The sequence below is a fragment of the Lates calcarifer genome, linkage group LG11, assembly GCF_001640805.2.
Source record: "Lates calcarifer isolate ASB-BC8 linkage group LG11, TLL_Latcal_v3, whole genome shotgun sequence".
Classification (NCBI taxonomy): Eukaryota; Metazoa; Chordata; class Actinopteri; family Centropomidae; genus Lates; species Lates calcarifer.
Genome location: NC_066843.1, coordinates 1,331,457 through 1,357,925, shown reverse-complemented (window position 1 = coordinate 1,357,925; position 26,469 = coordinate 1,331,457). Strand labels below are relative to the sequence as shown.

Sequence of the window (26,469 nt, the reverse complement as noted above, 5' to 3'; positions counted from 1 at the left end):
ACATCTTCTCCTCTGCTCTCCTGTCCAGGATCTGCTGTCTAAATGAATCTCATATGTGAAATTTAATCATAAAATGAATTGACAGAAACAAAAAGATTAAAAGCAGCAATTTATGCATGAGTCCTCCACAAAACATGACCTAATGTAGAGGTTAAATGTGATTAAAAATGCACGTATTATTCATAGTTATTCATATTTTATGATGCATGTTCACAGGCCATTTGCATTTAATCAAATCAGTGTAAACTAGTTTCCAAATAGTGGACTTCAGGCCTATGTGTCACTGCAGGTTATTGTTTATTGTTTACTGTTTATTGTTTCCTTTTGGTCAGAAAACGTTTCCTGCCCTGGTAAAGCTTAATTAATCACTTTTCTATTGTCTCATTCCTTAGCTGTAATTCAAACGTATTAAATTCACATCTAAGTGATTTTATTTTGTAAGGACACGTCGGAAGTAGTATCTCTTCATTATCACTGCCATGACAACACTGCGGTCCTGGGGAACGTGTGCTCGTTTTGTTGTACGGGGCAGCCAGAGGGGAAAACCTCCAGGATTATCGCATGTAGTCAATAAAAATAGACACGTAGGTGTGTTTTTACACCTTATCTCTATCATTAAACATTTAAAAGTGTATTTTAATCTCAGAACTGACCGTTACGCGACACAAAACTTAAAATCCGCCTGTAATGGTGGTCTGTGGTTCACTGGAGTGTGAATCTCTCAGGAAATTAAATAATTTTAAATCCTACTTTACATCCAAAAAGTGCACCTTATTGTTAGTAGCTGAAATCAAACAAACCCTCACTCTTTCAGTGGGCTAAGGGTCAGTGGTGGGGGAGTCAGTGCGTCTGCTTTCTGACGTCTTTACGTCCCGCATACCCGGGCGGGGACGTGGAAGCAACAATGGGAGAAGTTAGTAAAGCGCAGAACTCCAGGACATGGCTCTCTGTGATTTGGCAAATCTGCAACGTTTTCATGTCGTTATTCTTCGCTCTTGCCACATATGTACAGGTGAGGGTTTTATTTACCCCCGCACACCTCCAAACTACCCCCGTTTTTGTACCCCTCTGTATCCTTCTAATTTAACATTTACCTGTGTTTTTTGGTTTCAGATCAATGACCCAGACGCAGGGCTGTGGATGGTAAGACTGCTGCTGCGCCTCATGTTATTTTCTCTGTAAGGATTTCACATGTGTTTTCTTATTTACACCACGTTTCTGCTGCAGGCTGGGTATGGGGTTCCTGCGGTGCTGTGTGCATTTATTGGCTTGAAACCGCACGTGACAGGTAAATAAACACACCTGAATCTGTACCTGTGATTATTTATTGTCATTATATGAGACGCATTATTCACTGAGAGAATACATCTTACTAAAAATGGTCACAGTGAGAGTTTCCTCTGCTGTGACACTGACAGTTACTTTTTCCTGTTTTTCCACATTTCACTCTGCTTCAGTGCAGTTTTCCAGAGATGAGAGCGCCACCAAGCGGCTGGTTAATGTCACTGCAGCTCACCTGCAGAGCATCATTCACTGCGTGATTTCTACCTGTTTGACTTGCAGAGACTTTACCCTGGAGGCGAGTGTCTGACCTCCATGTGATGATCTCCTCTGCTGTTGTCGCCATGTTGGGATGGACTCTTTATAAAGAGCGGGTCACACAGATCTTCCAGCAGGAGGAGGGCAGGTAACCACACCTCACACCTCAACTCATGCTTTTATTTGCTGTAATGAGGAATAACTATTAATTATTTCAAAATAATGGGGAGCAAAAAGCCTTTTTAAGATGAATTTGAAACCAGAAGTGATTTAAATTAAAAATGTTTTTCCCCCTGTAGAGAATTTTCTGGTCTCATGTTGACGCTTGTTTGGCTTCTCCTGTGTCGCCACTCTGGAAGGTAACGTTAAGATAAAACCAGGAAGATTTATTTCAAACATAAACTTAAGTTTTAAAGAATTATTTCACTTTATGTCTGAAGGATTAATGATGTTTTACTCTCCTCTCTGTTAGGGCTCCGGTCGGGATGCTCAGAGTCTCCACAGCCGTCGCCATCACCGTCTTTCCCTTCGTTTCCTGGCTGTATTATTACGTCAATAAGGAGCTGAGATCAAACTGGCCTTCACACTGTAAAACTGCTATTTAGACAGAATTTTCAGCTGATTAAATGTTAATGTTGTAATGACTGAAAATCCTGGATCAAGTCTGCTGCTTACTTAAACATTTTGTATAATCTTTATACATAAATGGATGTTTAATGGATGTTATTGATTTTTACATTTACTCTGATATTTCTCTTTCAAATGAAGTGAACTGTGTAAATATAATAATAAATTAAAAAAAGTGAATCAAGCTCGAACCAGTGGCCTTTTAATCAAAGTTAGGAGGCAGCTAAATCTGCTGTAAATTATAAAGACAGGGAGACAGATGACTGGTTTACAGAGCTGATTACATGAACAGATGTTGTACTGACTATAGACAATAGACAATGGAAATATATATAAAAAAGTATAGTAATATATGTTGCTATATGCATTATATATGCTTTATTTATTTATTTGTATTTATTTATTTATTCATTCATTGGTTAATTTAATCATAAAATGATTCATTGTTAGCTCATTGTTATTGTAACTGGATGTTTTGGCCTTTAGGGGGTAGCAGAGAGCAGATGGGACTGAGAGGATCGTAGAAGAAGATGTATTATACGTCATTTCCGGTGTTTGGTAACAGCAGCCTAGAAGCTGATCTGAGAGCAGCCATTTGATTTTTTTGAACTACAGTTTAAGCGATCATGCGCGTGAAGAACTGACCTGAGATCAGCAGTTTGTATGCCGTATCTCCCGTCACTTTTCACGTTTTATAAACTAGTAACCGCTTCCTCGTCTCAGCAGCGGTTCTGTCAAGGTCCAAACATGGCCCAGAGCGTTTTATACCACCGGCTGCTTCACAGTAACGATCAAAGTCTTACAGAAATGTTCCGTCAGATTCATACACAGTGTTTTACGGAGAGAAACTGGGCTGAAAAACACACTGTCACCGCGGAGAGTCCACTGCTGCCTGGTAGGTCAAAGCTAGCCACCATCAGGTGTAGCACCAAACTCCATTAAGAAATTTCGTAATTTAGCGTACACATCAGTAGCACGGCTGTAGACAGGCTTCCTTGCTAAAACACGTATCAGTTGCTAGTTTCCCGTACGTGCAGTTTGTCACGTTAACAGTTATGTCAGGTGTACTTTATCTTTAAACTAAGGTTATTGAAATAGTAGACGAAACATTTTATTTCTTGTAATGGATGGATATAAGATCACATCAAACTCCGTTTAGAAAATTGTCAATTTTGCGTAGCTTTATTTTAGTTTAACTATAATGTCTTTTATTGGTAGAGAGCTGTCAAACTCTCATAAGAAAATACCAGCAGACTGAAGCTGATTAAAAAGTGCTTAATAATTAATTAGAAATCTCCAGTTACACCATCAGTCTCTGCATGGAACAGCACCACTCTAAATTAGCAAATGTTTGAATGGAGTTTGGCACATTTTGTGATGTACATCTCTTTTTCCTGTGTTTCCTCTTTAACAGGTGAATGTGAGTCAGTGGCACACCTGCAGAACAACACAATGGCTCAACCAGAACAGCTTCGAGAACATTTTCCTCAGTGCCTCCATTACCAGGTGGTGAGCCGAAGAAGTCTGGGGTAAGTGAAGCAGAGTTAATTAAAAGGTTAATATAAATATATTATAAGCCATGTATTAGGATTTAATTGAAATGCAAAGACTAATCCAAATATTTTAGGCTGATATTTCAATAATGTTTTTTATTAGTTCTTGAGAAGGCGTCTTTTAGGAAGAAACTGACTCCCACCAGTTAATAGAATAACAACACAATAATGGAAAAGTTTTCAATTCACCCCAGAAACTCATAAGTAATCAAGTCATTTAATGCAGGGTGAACCACAGCATAATCAGCTGTTAAAATCAATAATTCATTTCTCAGTAAAAAATCATAGTTGAGCAATTTCCCTCTGACCACAGTCAGAATATTTACAGTTTATTCTAACACATTAAATATGATTCTCTCTTTTAACAGAAGCTCTTAAAGTTTGAGAGTTGAATATGTGAACTCATCATTATGAAAATCAGGCACTCCTGAAGTAAAAGAATATTTAGATCTGTTACTTTTCAGCTTAAATAAGTCTCAGAATATAAATTTGTTTTCCTCCTTGTCTCCTCTTTAAAGCCTGTGACATGGAAATCTTTAGCAATAACATTTGCTATTGGAGGCGCAATGCTGGGAGGGATGAAATATTTCAAAAAAGAAAAGGAAGAAAGTGAGTATTTTACTGTGAAATCTACTCTACACACTGTCTGATTTTCATGTTAAATTGTGAGATAACTCCTGATTTCACTGTTGGATTCTGCAGAGATTGAAAAAGAGAGGAACAAATCAATAGGAAGGCCGGCGCTGGGGGGTCCGTTCTCGCTCACTGATCACAACAACAAGCCCGTCAAGAGCGAGGACTTCCTGGGCCAGTGGGTCCTCATCTATTTTGGGTTCACTCACTGCCCGGACATCTGCCCGGATGAATTAGAGAAAATGATTGAAGTCGTGGACGAAATAGGTAAGAAAAAAAGAAAGGAGTGAGAGAGTTTTCTTCACAGACCATGAGACACAGCAGGAGTTTAATTTACCAAACTTCCTGTTCCTGTTCGGTTTCCCACAGATGAAATAAAGTCTCTTCCAAACCTGACGCCTCTCCTCATCACCATTGATCCAGACAGAGACACACCAGAGGCCATGGCCACGTATGTGAAAGGTACAAAAACCACATAATCTGACTGTGTTTGTAACTGGATCGTCTTTTTCATACTGAAGGTGTGGAGCGACCTCTGGTTTTTCCAGGGAAAAACACCTGCTTCTCTTCACCTCCACGACGGGATCCAGACACTTTTGTTCTCGCGATATTGACGATGCCGTTACATCCCTGCTGCCTACTGTGCGTCCATGTGTCCTTTACTTTGGCATGGTTGTTACCCAGTACGTCCACTAGAGGGCAGCTCAGAGTCAAAAGTCTCTGACAACAACAAACATGGTGACAGTGGAGGAAGTCATAATAATGTACCTCTTCTGAAAGAGGCAAAAGCAGAGGCTGCAGTGCCGACGTGACTTCATATAGATGAGAAAATGTCTTACCAAGCTGCATAAACTCCTCAAAAGGTTCCACCATTTTTAACATTTCCTCATCACAACCTCTGGACATGTCTCAGAAATATTGGCTACACTACGCCCACAATTTCTGCTGGTACTGCTCCATGTGTCTTTCAAAAAATGTGTACATATATGAACAACATAGTACAGACAGAAGGCTCCATGTGCATCTGTATATGTATCTAACATTGAGCCTAAATCAGCCATGAGATGTGAGGAAGAATAACTACGATTAACACCATTTAACAGGACGTAAATGTGTTCAAATCAAACTTCACTTATGGTGAGAAATCACACGTTTCTGGGAAGAAGAGTCACATATTCCCATGAAGTAATAATTTTAAAAGCACCAGATATTCATACATCATGTTCTGTTTCATGGATACATAATTTTATTTATTTATTATTTCTTTTCAGAGTTTTCTCCGAAGCTGATCGGCCTGACGGGGACGCCGGCTCAGATCGAGCAGGTTTCTAGATCCTACAGAGTCTATTACAGTCAGGGACCAAAGGACGAAGACAACGACTACATTGTGAGTTATACTGTCACTCATACTACATCCTAACAATGGAAAGATAATATCAGACTGTAGACTCTCCATTAAGAGAAGCGTCTGTCTGAATTCCTCCTCTTGCTGTCCTCAGGTGGATCACACCATCATCATGTACCTCGTCGGACCGGACGGAGAGTTTGTGGAGTATTTCGGACAGAACAAGAGAAACGTGGAGATCGCCAACTCGATAGCAGCTCACATGAGGAAGTACAAGAAGAAGTGAGCTGCAGGCTGCTGAAGCTCCGGACTGACTGTCCTCAGGTGTTTCTCTGTAATCTGACTCAAATCATCTCTGCCTTATATCTGCTCTTATTTATTCTGGATACACTATTATATTTTTCTGTGAGGAGAAAACAGGTCTGCTCCATACTCCATTATTACCCATAATGCACTTCACACTCCTGCTGCATCACCTGATTTGGAAAAGACTGCAAGTTCTTCCTGCTTGGAAAAAACTCCATCTCCTCATTATGATTGCTCACGATTTCTGTGAAGGAAATACCTGAAGACAAATGTACGATTTAAATTAAAGATTTTGTGATAAAAGCAAAAACACAACACATTTTTTGGTTTTGTTTTATTTGTGCCTCACAGAAGTTAAAACTAAAATCCACACGCAGAAAGGACAGACTGGAGGTAAATCAGATTTGTTTCTCAACTGTCTCAACTGTTCACACTGTTATTTGCAAATGATCCGATCAGATTTGTGTGTCCAAAAGCAGCAGGATTAGTTTGTTTTTGAGTGGTGTTACAAAATGTTTTCTTTTAGTGATGATTTGTCCGTTACATTTTTATGAAAATACTGATGTTTTTAGTTTATCAGCGTTGTCGGGAAGCGTAGAAGACTGTAATGAATAATTGCTTTCAGACAGATCAGACCATTAACTGTCTGCTGACAGATACTGATGACCTCCAATAATCCCTCCCTTCAGATTAATGTCTCTGTACATTAATATTTCATAGAAAATGAATAGGAGCTACATTCACATCCAGTAAAACATTTATTCAAACCTGAACCTTAACCACCAGTCAGTACTGATGTATTAATATCTCCCTCTGGCTGCAAACACCTGTCGTGTTCCTCCTTTAGAAATCGGATTAGAAAAGCAAACACAGCAGTCGTTCGGCTCTCCACAGCCAGACACCACGCTCATTCCTGGAGGAGGAGAGGCTTTCCAGCTCTGAGCACTCAAAATGGAACCGATTGATTTTCACATTGATAAGTTATTTTTAAAAACCACTTCAGTTCAGTGCCTCTACTGAGCTTTAATCTGTTCTTTTACAAGTTATTTCACTCAGAACAGGATCTTTGCACTCCTGTCTTTGTGTCCCTCTGACACATTTTAAATTCAGATGCTTCTTTACTTTGTAATCCTGGAAAAACTTGGCTCGCAAAACACCTTGTGCTGATGCCAGACTATAAACTAAATCTAAGCAGGTGATGAGAGCGTGTAGTTTGACTGCTGACTCTACTGGATGTTTCAGTGTGATGTTGACGGACATCATTGTCCTGCAGCAAACAAAGCAAAGCTTAATTTGCCATCCTGCCAAAAAGACAAGTGCTGAAATAACTGGCTCGTGGTGGAGCCTGAATATTGACCCCATTGTGGAGTCTAGCTCATAATGTGGTCAAATAATAACTTCTGTTTAAAAAAAGAAACACAAAAGATGTAAATGATTAAATAAAATGAAAGAGAAGACGGATACATCATCAAAAAAACATTTAGCACATTCAAGGACAAAACAAAATCTTTATGTTTGTATATGATACAATTTGTATAAATTACCCCAAATTATCAGTTAATTTTCGTTAACTACCGTAAATTCACATTAATTCCTATATATTCCAGTTAATTCTCATGGATATTTACGAAATTCTTCAGCTTAACTTCCCATGGAAAGTTACTGGAAAGTTTCCGGAAATTTCCCGAAGGACAACAGAATATAGAATTAAAAGCAAATACAAAAGGTTTAAAACACAAATTATCATCTATGAAGACTCAACTAAGGCCGCACAGTCCTTGTTGATCTGTTCTTTACAGAAAGAGTTTATTGTCGATCACAGCTCCTGCACCATTTTATATTCACTTGTAAACCTAAACTTCAACAATAAAAGTGGAAACTAAACTGCATCTGGATTGACAGTGGGATCAATCGTGAGAAGAGGAAAGAATCTGCTTTGAGTGACAGGTTTAATCCTGAATGCTGCTTTTGAGGTTTTCTGTCTTTTTGTACTTTTATCCTGTGTGTGGTTTTGCAGTAGCTTTACTCCGCAGCAGGTCCTTGTCTTTCCCGTTGACCCCCTAATCCTGTACAGATGCCCCCGTCATCAGATCTATTTTCCACCAGGGGTGAGGCATCGGTCTCTCCCCCCTCGCTCCCATCACACCCGACCCAACCAGCTGATGGGGATTTTCTCTCTGCTTCTTCTCCCTCTTGTCCGTGACCCTTGAATTCACATCTCGCGCCTTCGTCGCAGTCAAACATTTGCTGCCGTGAGGGGTCAGCGTACTGCAACTCTCCCCTCCTCACCCCCCGACTCCCCCAGTGCTGGTCTGCCTGCCCCGGCCACACTCCTCCACCCAGAGCCAATTATAATCGCAGCTGTTGCCAGACCTTCAAGTGACATTAAGAGGCTATTAAATCAGCACCAATTAGACTGTCTGTGATGCACTGCCAGACAAAATGCCCATATCATATCATACAGCTCTCTTCCCTCTACAATACTCAATACTACAATACAGTTCCTCTGCTCTGAGGAGACCACGGTTCAATCCAGCAGACTGAAATGTCTAAATAATGCTCGATTTCTTCTGTTTGTCCAACCAGTGTTGGACAAAGCAAAATTTTGACCTGATGATGGTACTAGAGAAGTTGTTCACGAATTTACAGTTCATCAAAAATCAGGAGATCAACAGTCATTGATTCGTAACCTTGAATATCTGTACAAAATTGGAAATCTATCCAATAGTAGAAGAGATATTTCATTGTTGTAGAGTCAAGCAGCTAGATTTGCTAAAAAAAAAAATAAATAAAAAATCCACAAGAAGTGTTAAAATCGGTTTACATGTTTTGGCTTGTTGATTGGCCCCAATTATTTTACATCATCATAATTGACAATTTTACTCTGTAAATGTGTCAGATTTAGTCAAATGACAAACTTTCATCTAAAAAAAATCAAATGCAAAACATGTAAAATGATACAACCAAATGAAGAAAAGACAGATATATCATCAAAAGAACATTTAGCACATTCAAATACATTAATGAATGTTAAAGTTGTGATTTTACAACAACTGACAACTAACTTTACAAAGGACAACAGAATGTCGAATTACCAGCAAGTACAAAAGGTATAAAACAAAAGAATCACAGATTTCAAGCAGACTTTATGGACAGTGATGAATGGACCAAGATGAATATAATGCCACAAATATGTGAATCAAAAACATATTTAATGGCATATACTATAAGAAACATCTTTAATAAATGTGGGTTAATACAGGCCAGCCTCTGTCTGGAATGTGCTAAATGTTGCCCGTCAACCTCGGACTGCTCCCAACACAAACCCAAACAGTCGAGAGCGTCCAGCTCTGCTTTCCAGACAGTCAACGCCAGAATTTCACTGATGCCCTAACAGACCTAATCTTCCCTGATCCCAGAAAATGAGGCCCGTCGTGTCGGGACTGTAAGCCCCCTAAGCTGCTGTCCTTAGCATTCATTGCTTTTTTAATGGACAGTCTGAAGGATTACAATTGAAACCGTTTAAAAGTGACACAATACAGCTATACATAGACAGTTCGAAATGCAAAATGGACATACTTGACTTTCCCAAGGTGGTGTAGAAGCCAGATCTCCAAATATAGGAGAAGAAGCAGCCATTAAAAAAAAGGCACTGCTTATAAAGAGCTGTCAAAGTCTTGTTAGGGTGAGGGATGTCTGTGTGGTGTACTGTTGGAACAATTAACAACAGTACAGAGCGGGGAGTCTGATTTAAAGGCTCTAACACTTGTTGAACCTTGTGGGATTCGAGCATCTCGTGATTGGACACTCAGGTAAGTATGATGCTATGGTACAACCAGTTTTTTGACCAATATCTGTGTAGTTTTAAGAAGTTCTTCAGGTCATTTCTTTGTCCCCATCTCTCAGCTGAACAAAATGAGCGATGCCGAGATGGAAATATTTGGGGTGGCGGCCCCGTACCTCCGCAAACCAGAGCGGGAGAGGATTGCAGCCCAGAATATGCCTTTTGATGCCAAGACAGCCGTTTTTGTGCCTGACGTGAAGCAGGAGTACAGTCAAGGGGAAAAATCAAAAGCCAAGATGGCTCCAAGGTCACTGTCGAGACTGAGGATAGAAAGGTGAGATAATAAAACCTTAACTGCGGTGATAAAGCAGTCAGACAGAAGAGTTATAACATCCCAGAACCTTTCATTTTCTTGTTTCTTGTCTGTCACTGGACCTTTAAATCCATATTTCAGGTTGTCACAGGTGCACCTTGATGACGTTCGGCCCATGAATCCTCCTAAATTTGACAAGATCGAGGACATGGCCCTGCTGACACATCTCCACGAACCAGCCGTGCTGTTTAACCTCAAGGAGCGCTACGCTGCCTGGATGATCTATGTAAGAAAGAAGAACAAACATATTCAAAATTAATTAATATTCTACTCTAAAACCATTAAAAACTCACCCTTTTAATTCACAGACCTACTCTGGACTCTTCTGTGTGACTGTAAACCCTTACAAATGGCTTCCAGTCTACAACCCAGAGGTGGTGGCCGGGTACCGGGGAAAGAAACGCCAGGAGGCCCCCCCACATATCTTCTCCATCTCTGACAACGCCTACCAGTACATGCTTACAGGTCTGCTCTCATCATAATACCGTGTACACAAACTCAAATTATTGAAGGTTTCTTGATATTATTGTATCAGTAAAAACATCACCATGTTTTTTTTATTGAAGAAACTCCATAGAAGAAAACTTCAAACATATTTTCTCAGTCAGCTTCTTACTATCAGTGATCAGGTCTTACATGAACACAAAAATTAAATTTTTGGATGATTGTTTCTGAATTTTAAGGTTGACTGTTGTTTATTTAGTCATTAAAATCCGATGTCACTGAACAGAATTTTAAAATTAAGATTTAAAAGTTTACAGGGTTTTTAGAAACAACTATCAGGATTTAAGACTGCTAATAGTCCACCTTAAACTAATTCAAATTTTATATGAAAAGTTCATGAGACCAGAGACAAAAAATTTATGTAATTCTACCAAAACTAGTCCACATTGTCTTAAGTTGTTGACTAAAATTATACTAAAAGTGACTAAAGCTAATTCAAAGTTTCAATAGTGGGTGCTATATCTAAGTTTTTGCTATCGCTACATAGCTAATGTTAACATTAGCAGCTGTTTATTCATCAGAGGAAACATAATGATATCTGCATCAAATTTTATTCCTTTATTCGTCAAGAGCTGTCTCCAGCGGTGGAAAGCAACTGCAATGTTTAGCTTCTATTCATATTTCTACCACTTCTTTTTTCTACTGAAGTTAGCATGCTAACCAGCTAGCCCCGGCCCATCCCCGCCTTGTAATACCACTTTGTACCTTAAGAGGCGATAGTGAGTCACTGTAACGTCTCAGTCCGATATAAGAAGAGGAAGAAGAAGTAGCGCGGGTAAACGCAGAAATGGCGGAAGCTCTCGGTAAGTACATGACCGTTAATGCTAACGTTGGCAATGTAGGGACAGCAAAAACGCATACATAGCATCTTTTAATTAAACATTAGAGCCAAGATTTCATGTAGTAATTCATTTTTTCCAGTGTAAACCAAGACCAAACTGTCTTTAGTTTTTGACATTAGTGAAACAACTCAAATGCGACTAAATCTAACCAAAAGTTTGATTATATTAACCAGATAAAAAGTAAATCAAGTGTCAAAATAAACACATTAACTTGTCAAGTACAACTGAAATATAACGAAAGAAAGCCAACAAAACACATTTAGATTTAATTTAGATTTAATTATACTAAATTGATGAACTTATCCATCTATCCACCCATTAGCTACCACTTATCCTAAAATAAGTTTTCTCAAAATAAATCAGAATTAATACAGATTAAAACTTCAAATACAGTTGAAATGTACTTATGTTCATCTAATTTCTTTCCACAGATCGAGAGAACCAGTCCATCCTGATCACGTGAGTACGACTTAATGTGCTTATTTACATGGACTTTAATTACTTTATATCCCACCATTAATTTAAATTCTGTACTTTTGTCAGTGGAGAATCTGGTGCCGGGAAGACGGTCAACACAAAACGTGTCATCCAGTATTTTGCAACAATTGCATCAATGGGAGACTCGAGCAAGAAAGAGCAACTTGCCGGCAAAATGCAGGTTCAGTTATTTTATAATTTAACAACATATGATTGTGTTTCGCAAATATGATTTTGCAAATCAGAGTGTTTTTGCTCTCGAATTTCTTTTACAGGGAACTCTGGAGGATCAAATCATCCAGGCTAACCCTCTGCTCGAAGCTTTCGGGAACGCCAAGACTGTGAGGAACGACAACTCCTCTCGATTTGTGAGTTCAGGTTTGATCTATATGGAAACCAAAAATGACCATGATTACACATATAATTATTATTTTTAATTTTTTAATCCTGATATCACCTGTCATCGTGAGAAATTATTCTGATGATGATTTTGAGGTAATATACTAATAATGACTCTTCTCTGCATTCATTTGTTTTTAGTTGTAATATACTGTAACTCACATATAAAAATTGAAATGATAATTTAAAAACGTTTCCAGGGAAAATTCATCCGGATCCACTTTGGAACAAAGGGGAAACTGGCATCTGCTGACATTGAAACTTGTAAGTTTGCTTCAATCAGTGTCATTTATAGATAGATTCCGGTAATATAGTGAGTCTTGCTATATATATTTGATGTTTATATGTTTATATTTATGTTTAGACCTTTTGGAAAAATCCAGGGTGACATTTCAGCTGCCGGCAGAGAGGAGTTATCACATCTTCTATCAGATCCTGTCAAACAAGAAGCCTGATTTAATTGGTGGATATAATTTTAACTTGAAGCCCTGAATGATTATTAAAATACTAATACTGGAATTACAGTCACTGTAGCTGCTGATCCTGCCTGCGTTTCATTTCAGAGATGCTGCTGATAACCACCAATCCATACGACTATCCATTCATCAGTCCAGGGTGAAATCACTGTGCTGAGCATCAATGATACTGAGGAGCTGATGGCCACAGATGTGAGTGAACATGGATCACATTATGTACAGAAATGTTAAATTAGGACTGGGTATTATGGTTGAAATCATTAAATTAGTGAGAATATTTGATATAAGAGTAAAGGTTAATATATAAATATAATACATCAACACCCACACACGCACAAAGACAAAACTAATTCAAAAGATGATTTGAAAGGAAAAGCAAAATAATGTGAAACAATAACAGGATTTACATCATATCATCAAAATATTATTCCACAGAAAGTTAATAAATGACAATATTACATCGTTAGCACTAAACTAAGGAACTAATCACAGTAGTTTAATATCTGTTTCTGTTCCACAGAGCGCCATTGACATCCTGGGGTTTAACACAGAGGAAAGGGTGGGCATCTACAAGCTGACTGGAGCTGTGATGCACAACGGCAACATGAAGTTCAAGCAGAAGCAGAGGGAGGAGCAGGCAGAGCCCGACGGCACTGAGGGTAACACCTCTGAGCTCGTACTGTAACCTTAAATCTAAACCACATTAAGCATCAGTGTGGCAACATCACAGCTTTATTCTTATGTATTCATCACATATAGGGCTGCAACATTCTGGGAATTTTATCATGAAAATTCATGTTTGTACATGATACAGTTTGTATAAATTACCCCAAATTTCCAGTTAATTCCCTTTAATTGTGTCTCTGAAAATCATAATTTTTAGTACGAGGGTTATATGTCTCTCTGTGATATATGTCTCACAGTGGCAGATAAAGTCGCCTACCTCATGGGTCTGAACTCTGCTGATTTGCTGAAAGCTCTGTGTTACCCTCGAGTCAAGGTTGGGAACGAGTATGTCACCAAAGGACAGACTCCTCAGCAGGTACTGGTAGGTTTCTACACCAGGAAGTGTGTTAACTACATTCAGTCTGATTAACATTATGCTTGATTGTAGGTGAACAATGCCGTGGGCGCTCTGTCTAAGGCCGTGTATGAGAAACTGTTCCTGTGGATGGTCACGAGGATCAACCAGCAGCTCGACACCAAACTGCCAAGACAGCATTTTATCGGTGTCCTGGACATCGCAGGGTTTGAGATATTTGAGGTAAACTGCACATGCACCCACGAAAAATCAAAGAAATCCTGTTTAATCAGGATGTAATCAGTGACATCCTGTTGTTTAATTCAGATGAACAGCCTGGAGCAGCTGTGCATCAACTTCACCAACGAGAAGCTGCAACAGTTTTTCAACCACCACATGTTCGTGCTGGAACAAGAGGAATACAAAAAGGAAGGGATTGCGTGGGAGTTCATTGACTTCGGCATGGACTTGGCAGCCTGCATTGAGCTCATTGAAAAGGTGCCTTCCCCTAAATATAAATCCAGATATTCACATTAACAGTAGATGCCTGGAGTCCCACACTAAACAGCTTTCTGTCTCGCAGCCGATGGGTATTTTCTCCATTCTCGAAGAGGAGTGCATGTTCCCGAAGGCGACCGACGGCTCCTTCAAGAACAAGCTGTACGACCAGCACCTGGGGAAGAACAGCATCTTTCAGAAGCCCAAGCCCTCCAAAGGAAAGGCAGACGCACACTTCTCGCTCATGCACTACGCCGGCACCGTCGACTACAACATCAGCGGCTGGCTGGAAAAAAACAAAGACCCGCTGAATGACACTGTGGTGCAGCTTTACCAGAAAGCGTCACTCAAACTGCTCTCTCAGCTTTTTGCCACATATGCATCTGCAGACGGTGAGTTCACTGTTAACGACAGATATCACAAGATTAACTGACTTTATAATTCACTGTATCAGTTCATTTCTTTCCCTTCTGTTTCTGCAGCAGCTGCTGATGGAAGTAAGAAAAGTTCCAAGAAGAAGGGATCTTCTTTCCAGACAGTTTCTGCTCTTTTCAGGGTAATAACCAATAAAAAGTTCATGATAGAAATAATTACATTGATAAAATGCATTTTTGATGGTAATGGTATTAGTGCATGGACTTGAAGAGACCAGAAACTTCTGCTCATATTTTACAAGTTTCATTTGTATTTTTTCTCAACTTTTTAAATTATTTATAAGGAGATAAACGGCAAGTCCCAATTTGTTGCTACTTCGCCCAGAATAAATTCTGGAGGGAAAAATGTTAATAATTTATTTCTTTTATATTTTTCTTTGGCCTGAATTTGTCCAGTCTGTGTACATAAAGTCTAAATCTGCATTTTTAAACAGAGCAATGACTGTAGGACTTAGTTTAGCATCAAGCCTGGAAACAGGGGAAAACAGCTATCCTACATTTGTACTTCCTTGAAATTTACTTTATTACACTTTGGTTTTTGTACAGATTAAACAACTGAAATATAATGTGTTTGGGTGGTACACAGATTTTATTAGCTTCAGACAGAGCCGGGCTAGCTGCTTCCCCCTGTTTCCACTCTTTATGCTAAGCTAAGCTAACCGGTTGTTGGCTGCAGCTACATAGTTACCATACAGACATGAGAGTGGTATCAGTCTTCTCTGAAAACTGTTTGTGTTAATCTCCTGCAGGAAAACCTGAACAAACTAATGGCCAACCTCAGGTCCACACATCCACACTTTGTGAGATGCATCATCCCAAATGAGACAAAGACACCAGGTAAAAAAATAAAAACAAAGGATGACTTTGATTCCTCTTTAAAGTGAAGTGAACCTGAGAGGAAGTGCTCTCTCTGTAGGAGCGATGGATCACCATCTGGTCCTGCACCAGCTGCGATGTAACGGCGTGCTGGAGGGTATCAGGATCTGCAGGAAGGGATTCCCCAGCAGGATCCTGTATGGAGATTTCAGGCAGAGGTAACACAGCTCACTTTGTTTCCTGTTGAACAAACAGCAGAACTCATTCAGGTTTGAAGCTAAAGCTCCTGGTCTGTGTGTGTGACAGATACAGGATCCTGAATGCCAGCGCGATCCCTGAGGGCCAGTTTATCGACAGCAAGAAGGCTTCAGAGAAGCTGCTCTCCTCCATTGACGTGGACCACGCTCAGTATAGATTTGGATACACAAAGGTATTTTTCAGAAACATCTTTCACAGTCAAGTATTTTCCAGCTTATTTACTAAAAACTTTCCTCATAATTTCCTAAAAATGACCTTGTATTTATCTGTTAATTACTGGAATATTTCCAAACAAGTCCAATATAATTTGGTAGTAATTACCTGTACCTGCTCGGTTTCATAGTTCATAAAACGACATCTATATCCATCAGAGTTTCCTTTGAGATGTTATACATTATAGATCTGTTTGGTAATCAATAAATATTCATTTAATTGATATTTATTCTGCATTTTCTTTGTATTCTGACTTGTAGTTTTCAGCTGCTGTGGAAATTGCTTTGCTTTGAGTTTGACACTGATGAAGATCAACAGTTAAATCACACTTCATCCCATAAAATTCTTAGCAGTTATACGTACAAACATATTTCTGCCTGTAAAATAAAGTCATTGGGTGTCGCACAGTTTTTATCTGACATGTCTTTATGAACTATTTTTCACTTACCTGCAGCGTAACTTATAATTATAGCAACACTGTCTCCACTTCCCTTTGGTTTAGTACCACATTTCACATGGAAATATCCTGGTAATTAACAGTTTTATAGAAAATTATGAGGAAAGTTTCCAGTTTTTTAGCTGTAAAATACAGGACATAAATGTATGTGTTCTTACTGTGGGTACAGTTACTGGTACAGATAATAATATCAGACAGCAACAGCCTTTTACAATATGGTCCAGCTACAGCTACATCTGTGTGATTTCATTTATTCATTCATTCCTTTTCAGACATAATTGAAGAGAGACATCCTCTGTATATCCACATGAAAGAATTCAGTCTGACCTGTAGTGGAACATTTTTAGATTCTCATCATGGACTTGCTGAATTTTGGAGCACAGTCTAACAGAATCCAAAAATAGTCAGTAAAAAATAGGTTTCAGTTTGTGAAACGACGTGAAATTCAGTTGCATTGAAGTGTAACATCTTTACCACACACAGGTGTTTTTCAAAGCCGGCCTTCTGGGTCTCCTGGAGGAGATGAGGGACGAACGTCTGGCTGTGCTGATGACTCGAATCCAGGCTGTGAGCAGAGGTTACGTCACCAGGCTGAGGCTGAAGGAGATGACAAAGAAAAGGTGTGAAATTACCTGGGTTATCAAACTAATTTCGGGAATTACAGGAGAAATATCAGAGGAACGTGGGCAGTTTTACACTTTACAGACGTACAGCAGAAGATTTATTGCATCCTGTTTCTCATTTTCATTTATTTTAATGGTTGATGGCAGTGGAAAGTATGCACTACATCCCACAAAATCAGGTTTTTTCAAATCCTTCTTTGCAGTAACATTTCACAGGGAAACACATCTTTCCAAACAGATCTCCATGAGTACTTCTTTCTTTCTTTCTCTCTCCTTTTCTTGACCTTGTCTTTGCGAAAGGAAGGAATTATACTCTGACACTGTACGCAGCAAAAATGTTCTGAATTAGTCAGAAAAAGCTGGAAGGGTCGAGTGTTTCATCACAGTCACAGTTGGCTCCTGTCAGCAGGTTGTTGAACAGCGGTTTTGTTGTTTCACTCCACAGAGAGTCCATTTTCATCATCCAGTACAACATCCGCTCGTTCATGAATGTGAAGAACTGGCCTTGGATGAGGCTCTTCTTCAAGATAAAGCCTCTGTTGCGAAGCGCGGAGGCTGAGAAGGAGATGCAGAACATGAAAGAGGAGTTTGCACGACTCAAAGAGGAGTTTGCAAAGTCGGAGGCCCGGAGGAAGGAGCTGGAGGAGAAGATGGTCATGCTCGTCCAGGAGAAAAACGACCTCTACCTTCAGATCCAGGCAGTATGTAAACAAACAGGAGCAGAACAAAGTGTTTGTATTGATTTAGTTCTATCAGATAAAAAGATCAGGAAATTCAGAAACTACAAGATGAATAATGAGGTAAGATAAGGGAAGTGAGAAGGAAATGAGATGCTGCAGAAAGAAAATCCATCAAAGAGAAAGCATGTGTAGAGTATTATGTTTTAAAATATGTGTTGAGATGCTTTAAAGTGTGTTATATAGTCAAAAAACAAAAGACATTTTAAGATAAATTCAGATATGAATGAGAAAAAATGTGGGAAAAAAGTTTATTTTCAGAATAAAGAATAAATGTCAATATTTGTAGATTTCTATCACAAAAATACACAACATCTAACAATAAGATGAAAAACCTGGACAAAATACTGCACTGTAATAAATCACCGTTGTGTCCCTGTACTGTAGGAGAGGGAGAACCTGTGCGATGCTGAGGAGAGGTGCGAAGGCCTGATAAAGAGCAAGATCCACCTGGAGGCCAAAGTCAAGGAGTTCTCAGAGAGGATGGAGGAAGAGGAGGAGATCAACGCTGAAATCACAGCGAAGAAGAGGAAGCTGGAGGACGAATGTTCTGAGCTGAAAAGAGACATAGACGACCTGGAGCTCACCATCGCCAAAGTGGAGAAGGAGAAGTACGCCACAGAAAACAAGGTGCACCATGTCGAGTCTTTGTAACAGGTTTTTGGTTTAAGTGTGTCAGTGCACTGACTAAAATACTTCTTTCTTCAGGTTAAGAATTTGGTGGAGGAGCTGACGACTCTCGAGGAAAATCTCCTGAAGTCCTCGAAGGAGATCAAAGCTTTGCAGGAGGTGCACCAGCAGACTTTAGATGACCTCCAGGCCGAGGAGGACAAAGTAAACTCTCTGATGAAGACGAAGATCAAGTTGGAGCAGCAGGTTGATGATGTAAGTGGAGAGAGTGATTCTTCAGTAACTGGATCGTCCCATCCTCCGGTGTCTGGTTTGGTTTCCTTGGTTGATGTGAGCGTCTGTTGCAGCTGGAGGGCTCTCTGGAGCAGGAGAAGAGGGTGCGTGCAGAGATGGAGAGATCCAGAAGAAAACTAGAGGGGGATCTGAAGCTGTCCCAGGAAACCATCATGGACCTGGAGAATGAGAGACAGCAGATGGAAGAAAGACTGAAAAAGTACTTTTGTAATTCATCTCCCCTCCCCTGAACAGCGTTTGTCCAATCACAGTTTAAGAAACATAACTAAGATCAGCAGGCCTGTCTGATGTTGTATGTCCCCCATGACTGAATGTTACTTCCAAGGCCAAGGACCTCATCATCAACTAACCACATTAACTTGAGAGGTTACAGGTTATGTTTAAAAGCCTCATCCACTGTGTGAGAGCTGGTCCAAGGTGCTATCAGAGCTGACGCTAATGTTAGCCGCCCTGTCCTTTCGACTCTAACCAGTCCTCATCCTGAAAGTCTTTTGTCTTGTAACGTTAAAAGTGAAAAGAAATATGTAAGCTAATATAGATATATCTAAATGAAAATAGTCTGATCTGTCATTAGAACTCTGGGATTAATTATCCACACACTGTCAGTGACAGTTGTCATCTCATCCAGCAAAACAACTGAGAAGTTACTATGAATTTTGATGATGAACTTGATACCATCATCACTGTGTGCGAGAAGTGTAGCAAGACTAACTCAGGGTTGAGGGTTGTTGTCTGAACTGATACAGAAATTTAAACTCTTTTCAGAAAAGACTTTGAAATCAGCAGTCTGCAGTGCAAAGTTGATGATGAACAAGCCCTTAGCACTCAGCTACAAAAGAGGATTAAAGAGCTGCAGGTATGATTTATATTATTTTTTCTGTAATATCTCAAGAACCACAAGTTTGTACAAGTTCATACGATTTCCCCGCAGGCTCGCATTGAGGAACTGGAAGAGGAAATCGAAGCGGAGCGCTCGGCTCGAGCCAAAGTGGAGAAGCAGAGGTCTGATCTGTCCCGAGAGCTGGAGGAGATCAGCGAGAGGCTGGAGGAGGCCGGAGGAGCCACGGCCGCTCAGGCCGAGCTGAACAAGAAGCGAGACGCCGAGTATCAGAGACTGCGTCGTGATCTGGAGGAGTCCACCCTGCAGCACGAATCCGTCACCGCAACTCTACGCAAGAAGCAGGCGGACAGCGTCGCTGAGCTCAGCGACCAGATCGACAACCTGCAGAGAGTGAAGCAGAAACTGGAGAAAGAGAAGAGCGAGCTGAAGATGGAAATCGACGACATGGCAAGCAACGTGGAGAGCGTTCTGAAAAGCAAGGTAAAAGACGTTGATGTCATGTTTTCTTTTCTGAATCACCTGACTTCTGGTAACCAGTTCATATTTCAGGCTAATCTGGAGAAACTGTGCAGGAGCCTCGAAGACCAAATAAACGAACACAAGACCAAAGCAGATGAAGCCCAGAGATCTCTGAGTGACTACACCACGCTCAGTGCTCGTCTACAAACAGAAAACGGTGAGTTTCTGATCATAAAAAAGAGAGAACATACAAGAGAACATTTAAAATAGAGCATACATCTTCTTTTACCTGAACAGGTGAGCTCACACGTCTGCTGGAAGAGAAGGAGACGACTTTGTCCCAGCTGAGCAGAGTGAAAACTGTGGGAAGTCAACAAATTGAGGAGTTGAAGAGACTTTTGGACGAGGAAATTAAGGTTTGAAACAAACAATGAAGCCTGATATACAGTCTGTTACAGCCACAACAGCGAATAAAGGCAGTTTCACACTGACAGTGTCTTTTTTTGCACAATTGATTCACATGTTAATAGATTTTTTTGAGCTGCTGTTTCTGTTATGACTACTTTCACACAGAACAGGTCAAAGGATCCAATCTTTATTGTACATGTTTTTAATTTTCTCAGGCAAAAAGCGCCCTGGCTCATAGTTTGCAGTCATCGCGTCACGACTGTGAGCTGCTCAGGGAGCAGTACGAGGAAGAACAGGAGGCCAAAGCTGAGCTGCAGCGCTGCCTGTCCAAGGCCAACAGCGACGTGGCTCAGTGGAGGACGAAGTACGAGACCTGACGCCATCCAACGCACTGAGGAACTCGAGGAGGCGAAGTAAGAACTGGTGCAGTATATTCTCTCAGTCAGTGCAGATGAGTCTTTTCTGCTTTAACACATATTTATCTGTGGCTCAAAGGAAGAAGCTGGCCCTGCGCCTCCAGGAGTCTGAGGAGATGACAGAGGCCGCGCATGTCAAATGTGCATCCCTGGAGAAAACCAAGCAGAGGCTGCAGGCCGAGGTGGAGGATCTCATGGTTGAGCTGGAAAGGTCAAACGCAGCCAACGCCACCTTGGACAAGAAACAGAGGAACTTTGACAAGGTCTTTCCTCTTTTTAGTCATGTCCTCATTCACGCTTTGTTGAAGCTACACTGATTACACATGTTTTTATTCCTCTGTTAGGTTCTGGCTGAGTGGAAACAGAAATACGAGGAGAGTCAGTCAGATCTGGAAGTCTCTCAGAGGGAGTCTAGAGTGCTGAGTACAGAACTTTTCAAGCTGAAAAACTCATATGAAGAAGCTCTGGATCACCTGGAGACCATGAAACGAGAGAATAAAAACCTCCAACGTAAGAAACAAATGGAAACAAATCATTCTTCAGATGCTGAGGAGCTGTAGTGACTGTGCTCTGTTTATAATAAACATGTTTGTCTGTGCATATTTAGAGGAAATCACAGATATCACAGAGCACGTTGGACAATCTGCTAAAACTATCCACGAGCTGGAGAAGGCTGCAAAGCAATCTGAGCAGGAGAGGAGAGACACCCAGGCAGCTCTTGAGGAAGTTGAGGTTTGTGTCATGTCCTTAAATGACAATAAACCTCCAATATCAACAAACTAACTACAGCTGTAAGCGTTTATTTCTCTCTTTGTAGTCCTCCCTGGAACACGAGGAGACCAAAATCCTGCACCTCCAACTGGAGCTGAACCAGATCAAGTCAGAAGTCGACAGAAAGGTGGCGGAGAAAGACGAGGAAATCGACCAGCTCAAGAGGAATCACCAGAGGACCGTGGACACTCTGCAGAGCACGCTGGACGCCGAGACGCGCAGCAGGAACGACGCTATCCGGATGAAGAAGAAGATGGAGGGAGATCTGAATGAGATCGAAATCCAGCTGGGCCACGCCAACAGACAGGCAGCCGAGGCCACCAAACAACTGAGGAACCTGCAGACTCAGCTGAAGGTAGAAATGTTCACAAACATAAAACCAACACACTGGGCTGATGTTGCTGCTTTTATGTCCTCAAACTCTTTCTCTCCGTCCCAGGACGCCCAGGTCCATCTGGACGAAGCCCTCCACAGTCAGGAGGACTTAAAGGAGCAGCTGGCGATCGCAGAACGTCGCAACAATCTGGTGATGGCAGAGAACGAGGAGATGAGGGCAGTGCTGGAGCAATCGGAGAGAGGTCGCAAGCTGGCTGAGCAGGAACTGATCGAAGCCAGCGAGAGGATTCAGCTGCTGCACTCTCAGGTTAGGAGGAAATAAATAAAGTCCTAGGACTCTAGCTTTGTTTTCATTCTTTACTTAACTATTTCTGTCACTTTTTCTCAATTATGTTGACCAGTTGTTGCAGTCAGAGCCTAAAGTGATCTGGAATAGAAACCAGAATATGATGTTTACATGTGCAAAAATACAAGTGGGATACTCCACACAGCCCAACCATAACTAGTATGCATGTAAAGCTACTTGTAGATAGAGCAGTATAGTTCAATAGAGACTGTAAAAGAAAAAATATGATTTGACCTCGGTGTAAATGTTGTGTACTGATCAGAACACCAGCCTCCTAAACACTAAGAAGAAAATGGAGTCAGATTTGGCTCAGCTGCAGTCAGAGATGGAGGACACTGTCCAGGAGGCGAGGAATGTGGATGAGAAGGCCAAAAAAGCCATCATGGATGTAAGTCTCCGCCTTTGATCCAATTTCACCACAGCGAGTCGTTTTAAATGAGCGACTGCTGGACTTTGAGGTTGTGCAGATTAAATTTCACGGCGAGTTTCCCGTTTGCACGCAGGCCGCCATGATGGCGGAGGAGCTGAAGAAGGAGCAGGACACCAGCGCTCACCTGGAGAGGATGAAGAAGAACCTGGAGGCGACGGTGAAAGACCTGCAGCAGCGTCTGGACGAAGCCGAGCAGTTGGCTCTGAAGGGCGGGAAGAAGGAGCTTCAGAAGCTGGAAGCCAGGGTATGAATCAACAACAGATGGAATCATTCTGTAGAGTAAAAAACAAAAGCATGAAAAGTGATTTAAACTGTATTTTTAAGGTGCGTGAGCTGGAAAACGAACTGGAGGCAGAACAGAAACGCAGTGGCGAGGCTATGAAGGGTGTACGGAAATATGAGAGAAAAATCAAAGAGCTCACTTATCAGGTAAGAGGTGTATCCTATTATATAACAGTGCAAGTTCAGATTTGACTGAATAGAAATTATGCAAAACAAGACGTGAGAGTAAAACCTCACATGTTTTATTTTAGGGTGAGGAGGAAAAGAAAAACGTGGCGAGGCTCCACGATTTGGTCAACAAACTGCAGCTGAAAGTGAAAGCATATAAGAGGCAGTGTGAGGAGGCGGTGAGTAAAAATACATGGATACTGTGTGAAGTGATGGCGTGATGTGTATCTAAAGAGTCTCCTTTCCTATATTGTTCTCTGTGTCACACAGGAGGAACAAACCAGCGTCCACTTGGCTAAATGTCGGAAGCTGCAGCATGACCTGGAGGAGGCTGAGGAGAGAGCCGATGTCGCAGAATCCCAGCTGAATAAATTACGAGCCAAGAGCCGTGATGTTGTTGGTAAAGGAGAGTAGAATAGGAAAACACACAGGTACAAATCCACTTTAGTAAAGATGCCACTGTCACTGTCTTCTGAAAACCATGCATCTTATTATCTTAAAAGCAAGTTCCAGAGTGATGCTGAACTGTAGATCAGTTAAAAAGACTTAGAAGTCATTAAAAACCAGCATTCATCTCTGATATCCAGCCAGGAAACTGACAGAAATATCAAGAATTATAAACAGTTTGGTTTGTTTGTTACAGCGACAGCACTTCCTGGATCCTGAAGCCGGGGATCATGGGTAAAAAAATACATGCAACAGGGATTTGAACAAAATGAGTTTGATCCTGGGATGAGAGTGGAACATGAACATACCTCACAGGAAGCTAAAACAACATTAATCTTGCTGATGTATTGAATCACATAATCACATTAAAGAGACACCAGTGATTTTACACACAGTGGTCAGTTTACCACTCCGCCTATGAAAACTGATGTATAATGTCTTCTATGGCCTGTTTCTGTCAGACAGTCTGGGTTATAAACTGTTTCACAAGGAGAGAGAGAGAGACATTCATTAAGCTGTCGCTGCCTCTAATACCAAATATTACAAGGAAAAATTGAAAGCTCATTACTCAGTGAGAAATTTAGGTCGGTTTTTACGTTCATAACTAATTTATTTCATAATTAATTTATAATTGTGTGGAAAGATCTCAACGCGAGGGTGTCTCTGACATTTATTCACATCTCAAATCTTGTCTTTGTGGCTGACATAAAGGAGGAAACCCCTAGACGAGCAGTGAATACTGAGGTTCAACGCACTGTAGAAACGATGAGAGCGAATGCACTGACAGGAGGTTGAGAATCACTGATCAGAACATCAGCTCTACTCTCAATAATTACACATAGACACACAAAACAACACAGGAAAGTATCTGTGAGTTGTGATAAATAATAAATACCCTGAACACGTCACAGTCCGTCATGTTACAGGCTCTGACAGCAGGTCAAATCAGACGCACTGACCACAATACAGCTGCATGTAGGGTTGTAAAGGGGTGGAAAGTTTCTGATAAATTTCTGGAAACTTTCCAAAAATTTTCCATGGGAGGTTAAGTTGGGGAATTTTGGAAATATTCCAAGTTTTTCCGTGGAAATTAACTGGAATATATGGGAATTAACAGGAATTTTGTGGGAATTAACTGGAAATTTAGACAAATTGTATCATATACAAACATAAACATTTCTGTCGTTAGCAGACATGTATGCGAACTAATGCACATTTTTAAAATTACATTTTTTACTTTTATTTGTCTGTATGACTTTTATAATCAAAGTATAATCAATTCTTTAACTGAACAACAAAAAAAACCTGAATCTTGAAAACATGAAAAAATCCCATTCAAAATGTAATGTGGCGTTTCGTAGTGCATAGTACAGGGTAGAAACTCAGCTGAATTTGCATAAAATCTGGTTGTTTTAACCAAGATTATGCTGCAGATTAAGCTCCCTGTTATAGGCTAACCTGCAATTCCTGTTAATTCCCATAATTTACGCTAATTTACGTTAATTTGCTTTAATTTATGTTAATTTACGTTAATTCCCATATATTCCCATGGAAAGTTTCCAAATTTGAAAAATCCATTAGATTTTAATTTGATTTCATGTATTTCTCTTGTAATTTATTGCTGCTTTAAAAATGCTAATGTTTATTTATCAATTCTTGAAACCCAACCCCCCCCCCAAAACTCTAAAGTTTGTGGCTTCTGAACGAGCTCAGGTCTCTTTTGTGAATTTTTTGTTTGACCTTCTCTTCTGTAAAGATGATTTCACTCACAATTTTTGCCTTTTCTATACAGTGAAGACAATATAACAGTTCATATAAAGGACAGATTAGTCAAGAGTCATCATATACATACAGGATCTGGTCGCCATTTTGCATGGTTAGTTACACACTGACCTGAATTAATTTAATTTAAAGAAAGTCTATGTAACTGAAGCTCTGTGAAATCTAACACTTTATTCATGTTAAACATTATTCATTAACTGTTGTTGTTTAGTCCCTGGAGCCAATAAAGACCAGAAAATCTGGTGTTTATTTCCCATGAGAGGCTGATTTATTTGTTCACCCACATTCACATCCTGAACAAAAAGGGAAAAAAAACACTTAGATATATTTGATATTTTTTGATGTGTTTTGAAAACTGAAATCTGATATAATTAATTACAAAAAGTTGTAATACTGTGAAGCAAAAGTAAAAGTAAAAAATCACATTAGAGTCTGATCACAGTTACAGCTGAAAACCAAGAAATAAAAGAGATTTAAAAAACCCAGGACATTGTAGAAGAGGCTGCAGGTTTTAAAACGAACATGAAAATCCAGCTTTGTTTCCTCCTGTCAGCGCTGCAGTAATCAGCAGCAGCTGGTTTGTTCATGACATTTGTAGAAATCTCCTGTGAAGCAGGGTTAGAGTTACTGCGGTGCATGAGTCACTTTCAGCAGGAGGAGGTTACAATCAAGTGCTGAAGGTAACCTCAGGGAGGAGGAGGAAGAGGAGCTGACAGGTTGTTGTTTGCACTAACAGAAACAGGACACTAAGTAGACAGGCAGGGACAAACACTGTCCACCTGCTGTAGGGTTACTCACTCACCTCAGTGGGAGAGGAAGGCTTGTTTTCGTAGCATAAATATTCATACTCAGTACATGACAACACTGAGAATATACTTTACACAATTCAGGTCACTAAGAAGAAAGATTTCAGATATATTCAGAAAAATAAAGTTAAAAAAGCC

At 40.3% G+C, this 26,469-nt stretch overlaps 2 protein-coding genes and 1 pseudogene across 2 annotated transcripts; all 3 read left to right on the top strand.

Moving 5' to 3' along the window:
* Positions 1 to 676: 676 nt before the first annotated feature.
* tmem220 (transmembrane protein 220) lies at positions 677 to 2,357 on the top strand. Its single transcript, XM_018661533.2, has 6 exons — positions 677 to 1,012; positions 1,114 to 1,143; positions 1,228 to 1,288; positions 1,564 to 1,687; positions 1,839 to 1,898; positions 2,012 to 2,357. The coding sequence occupies exons 1-6, from the start codon at positions 905 to 907 to the stop codon at positions 2,142 to 2,144; spliced, it is 516 nt and encodes a 171-aa protein (XP_018517049.1). The 5' UTR covers positions 677 to 904; the 3' UTR covers positions 2,145 to 2,357.
* A 541-nt stretch (positions 2,358 to 2,898) lies between these two features.
* Positions 2,899 to 6,322, top strand: LOC108873369 (protein SCO1 homolog, mitochondrial). The gene is given in 9 exon segments (XM_018661525.2): positions 2,899 to 2,955; positions 2,957 to 3,061; positions 3,581 to 3,637; positions 3,639 to 3,695; positions 4,238 to 4,328; positions 4,422 to 4,619; positions 4,722 to 4,814; positions 5,624 to 5,739; positions 5,852 to 6,322. Coding segments are annotated over 9 exon segments (891 nt in total). The 5' UTR covers positions 2,899 to 2,913; the 3' UTR covers positions 5,984 to 6,322.
* Positions 6,323 to 11,246: 4,924 nt separating this feature from the next.
* Positions 11,247 to 25,739, top strand: LOC108873366 (myosin-1B-like; annotated as a pseudogene).
* Positions 25,740 to 26,469: the final 730 nt, after the last annotated feature.

Excerpts from the sequence above, each read along its gene's own strand:
- tmem220 (XM_018661533.2), top strand. The coding sequence starts at position 905 with ATGGGAGAAGTTAGTAAAGCGCAGAACTCCAGGACATGGCTCTCTGTG. Across the intron at positions 1,289-1,563 it reads CTTGAAACCGCACGTGACAG|AGACTTTACCCTGGAGGCGA; the intron begins GTAAATAAACAC and ends TTTGACTTGCAG. Across the intron at positions 1,688-1,838 it reads TTCCAGCAGGAGGAGGGCAG|AGAATTTTCTGGTCTCATGT; the intron begins GTAACCACACCT and ends TTCCCCCTGTAG.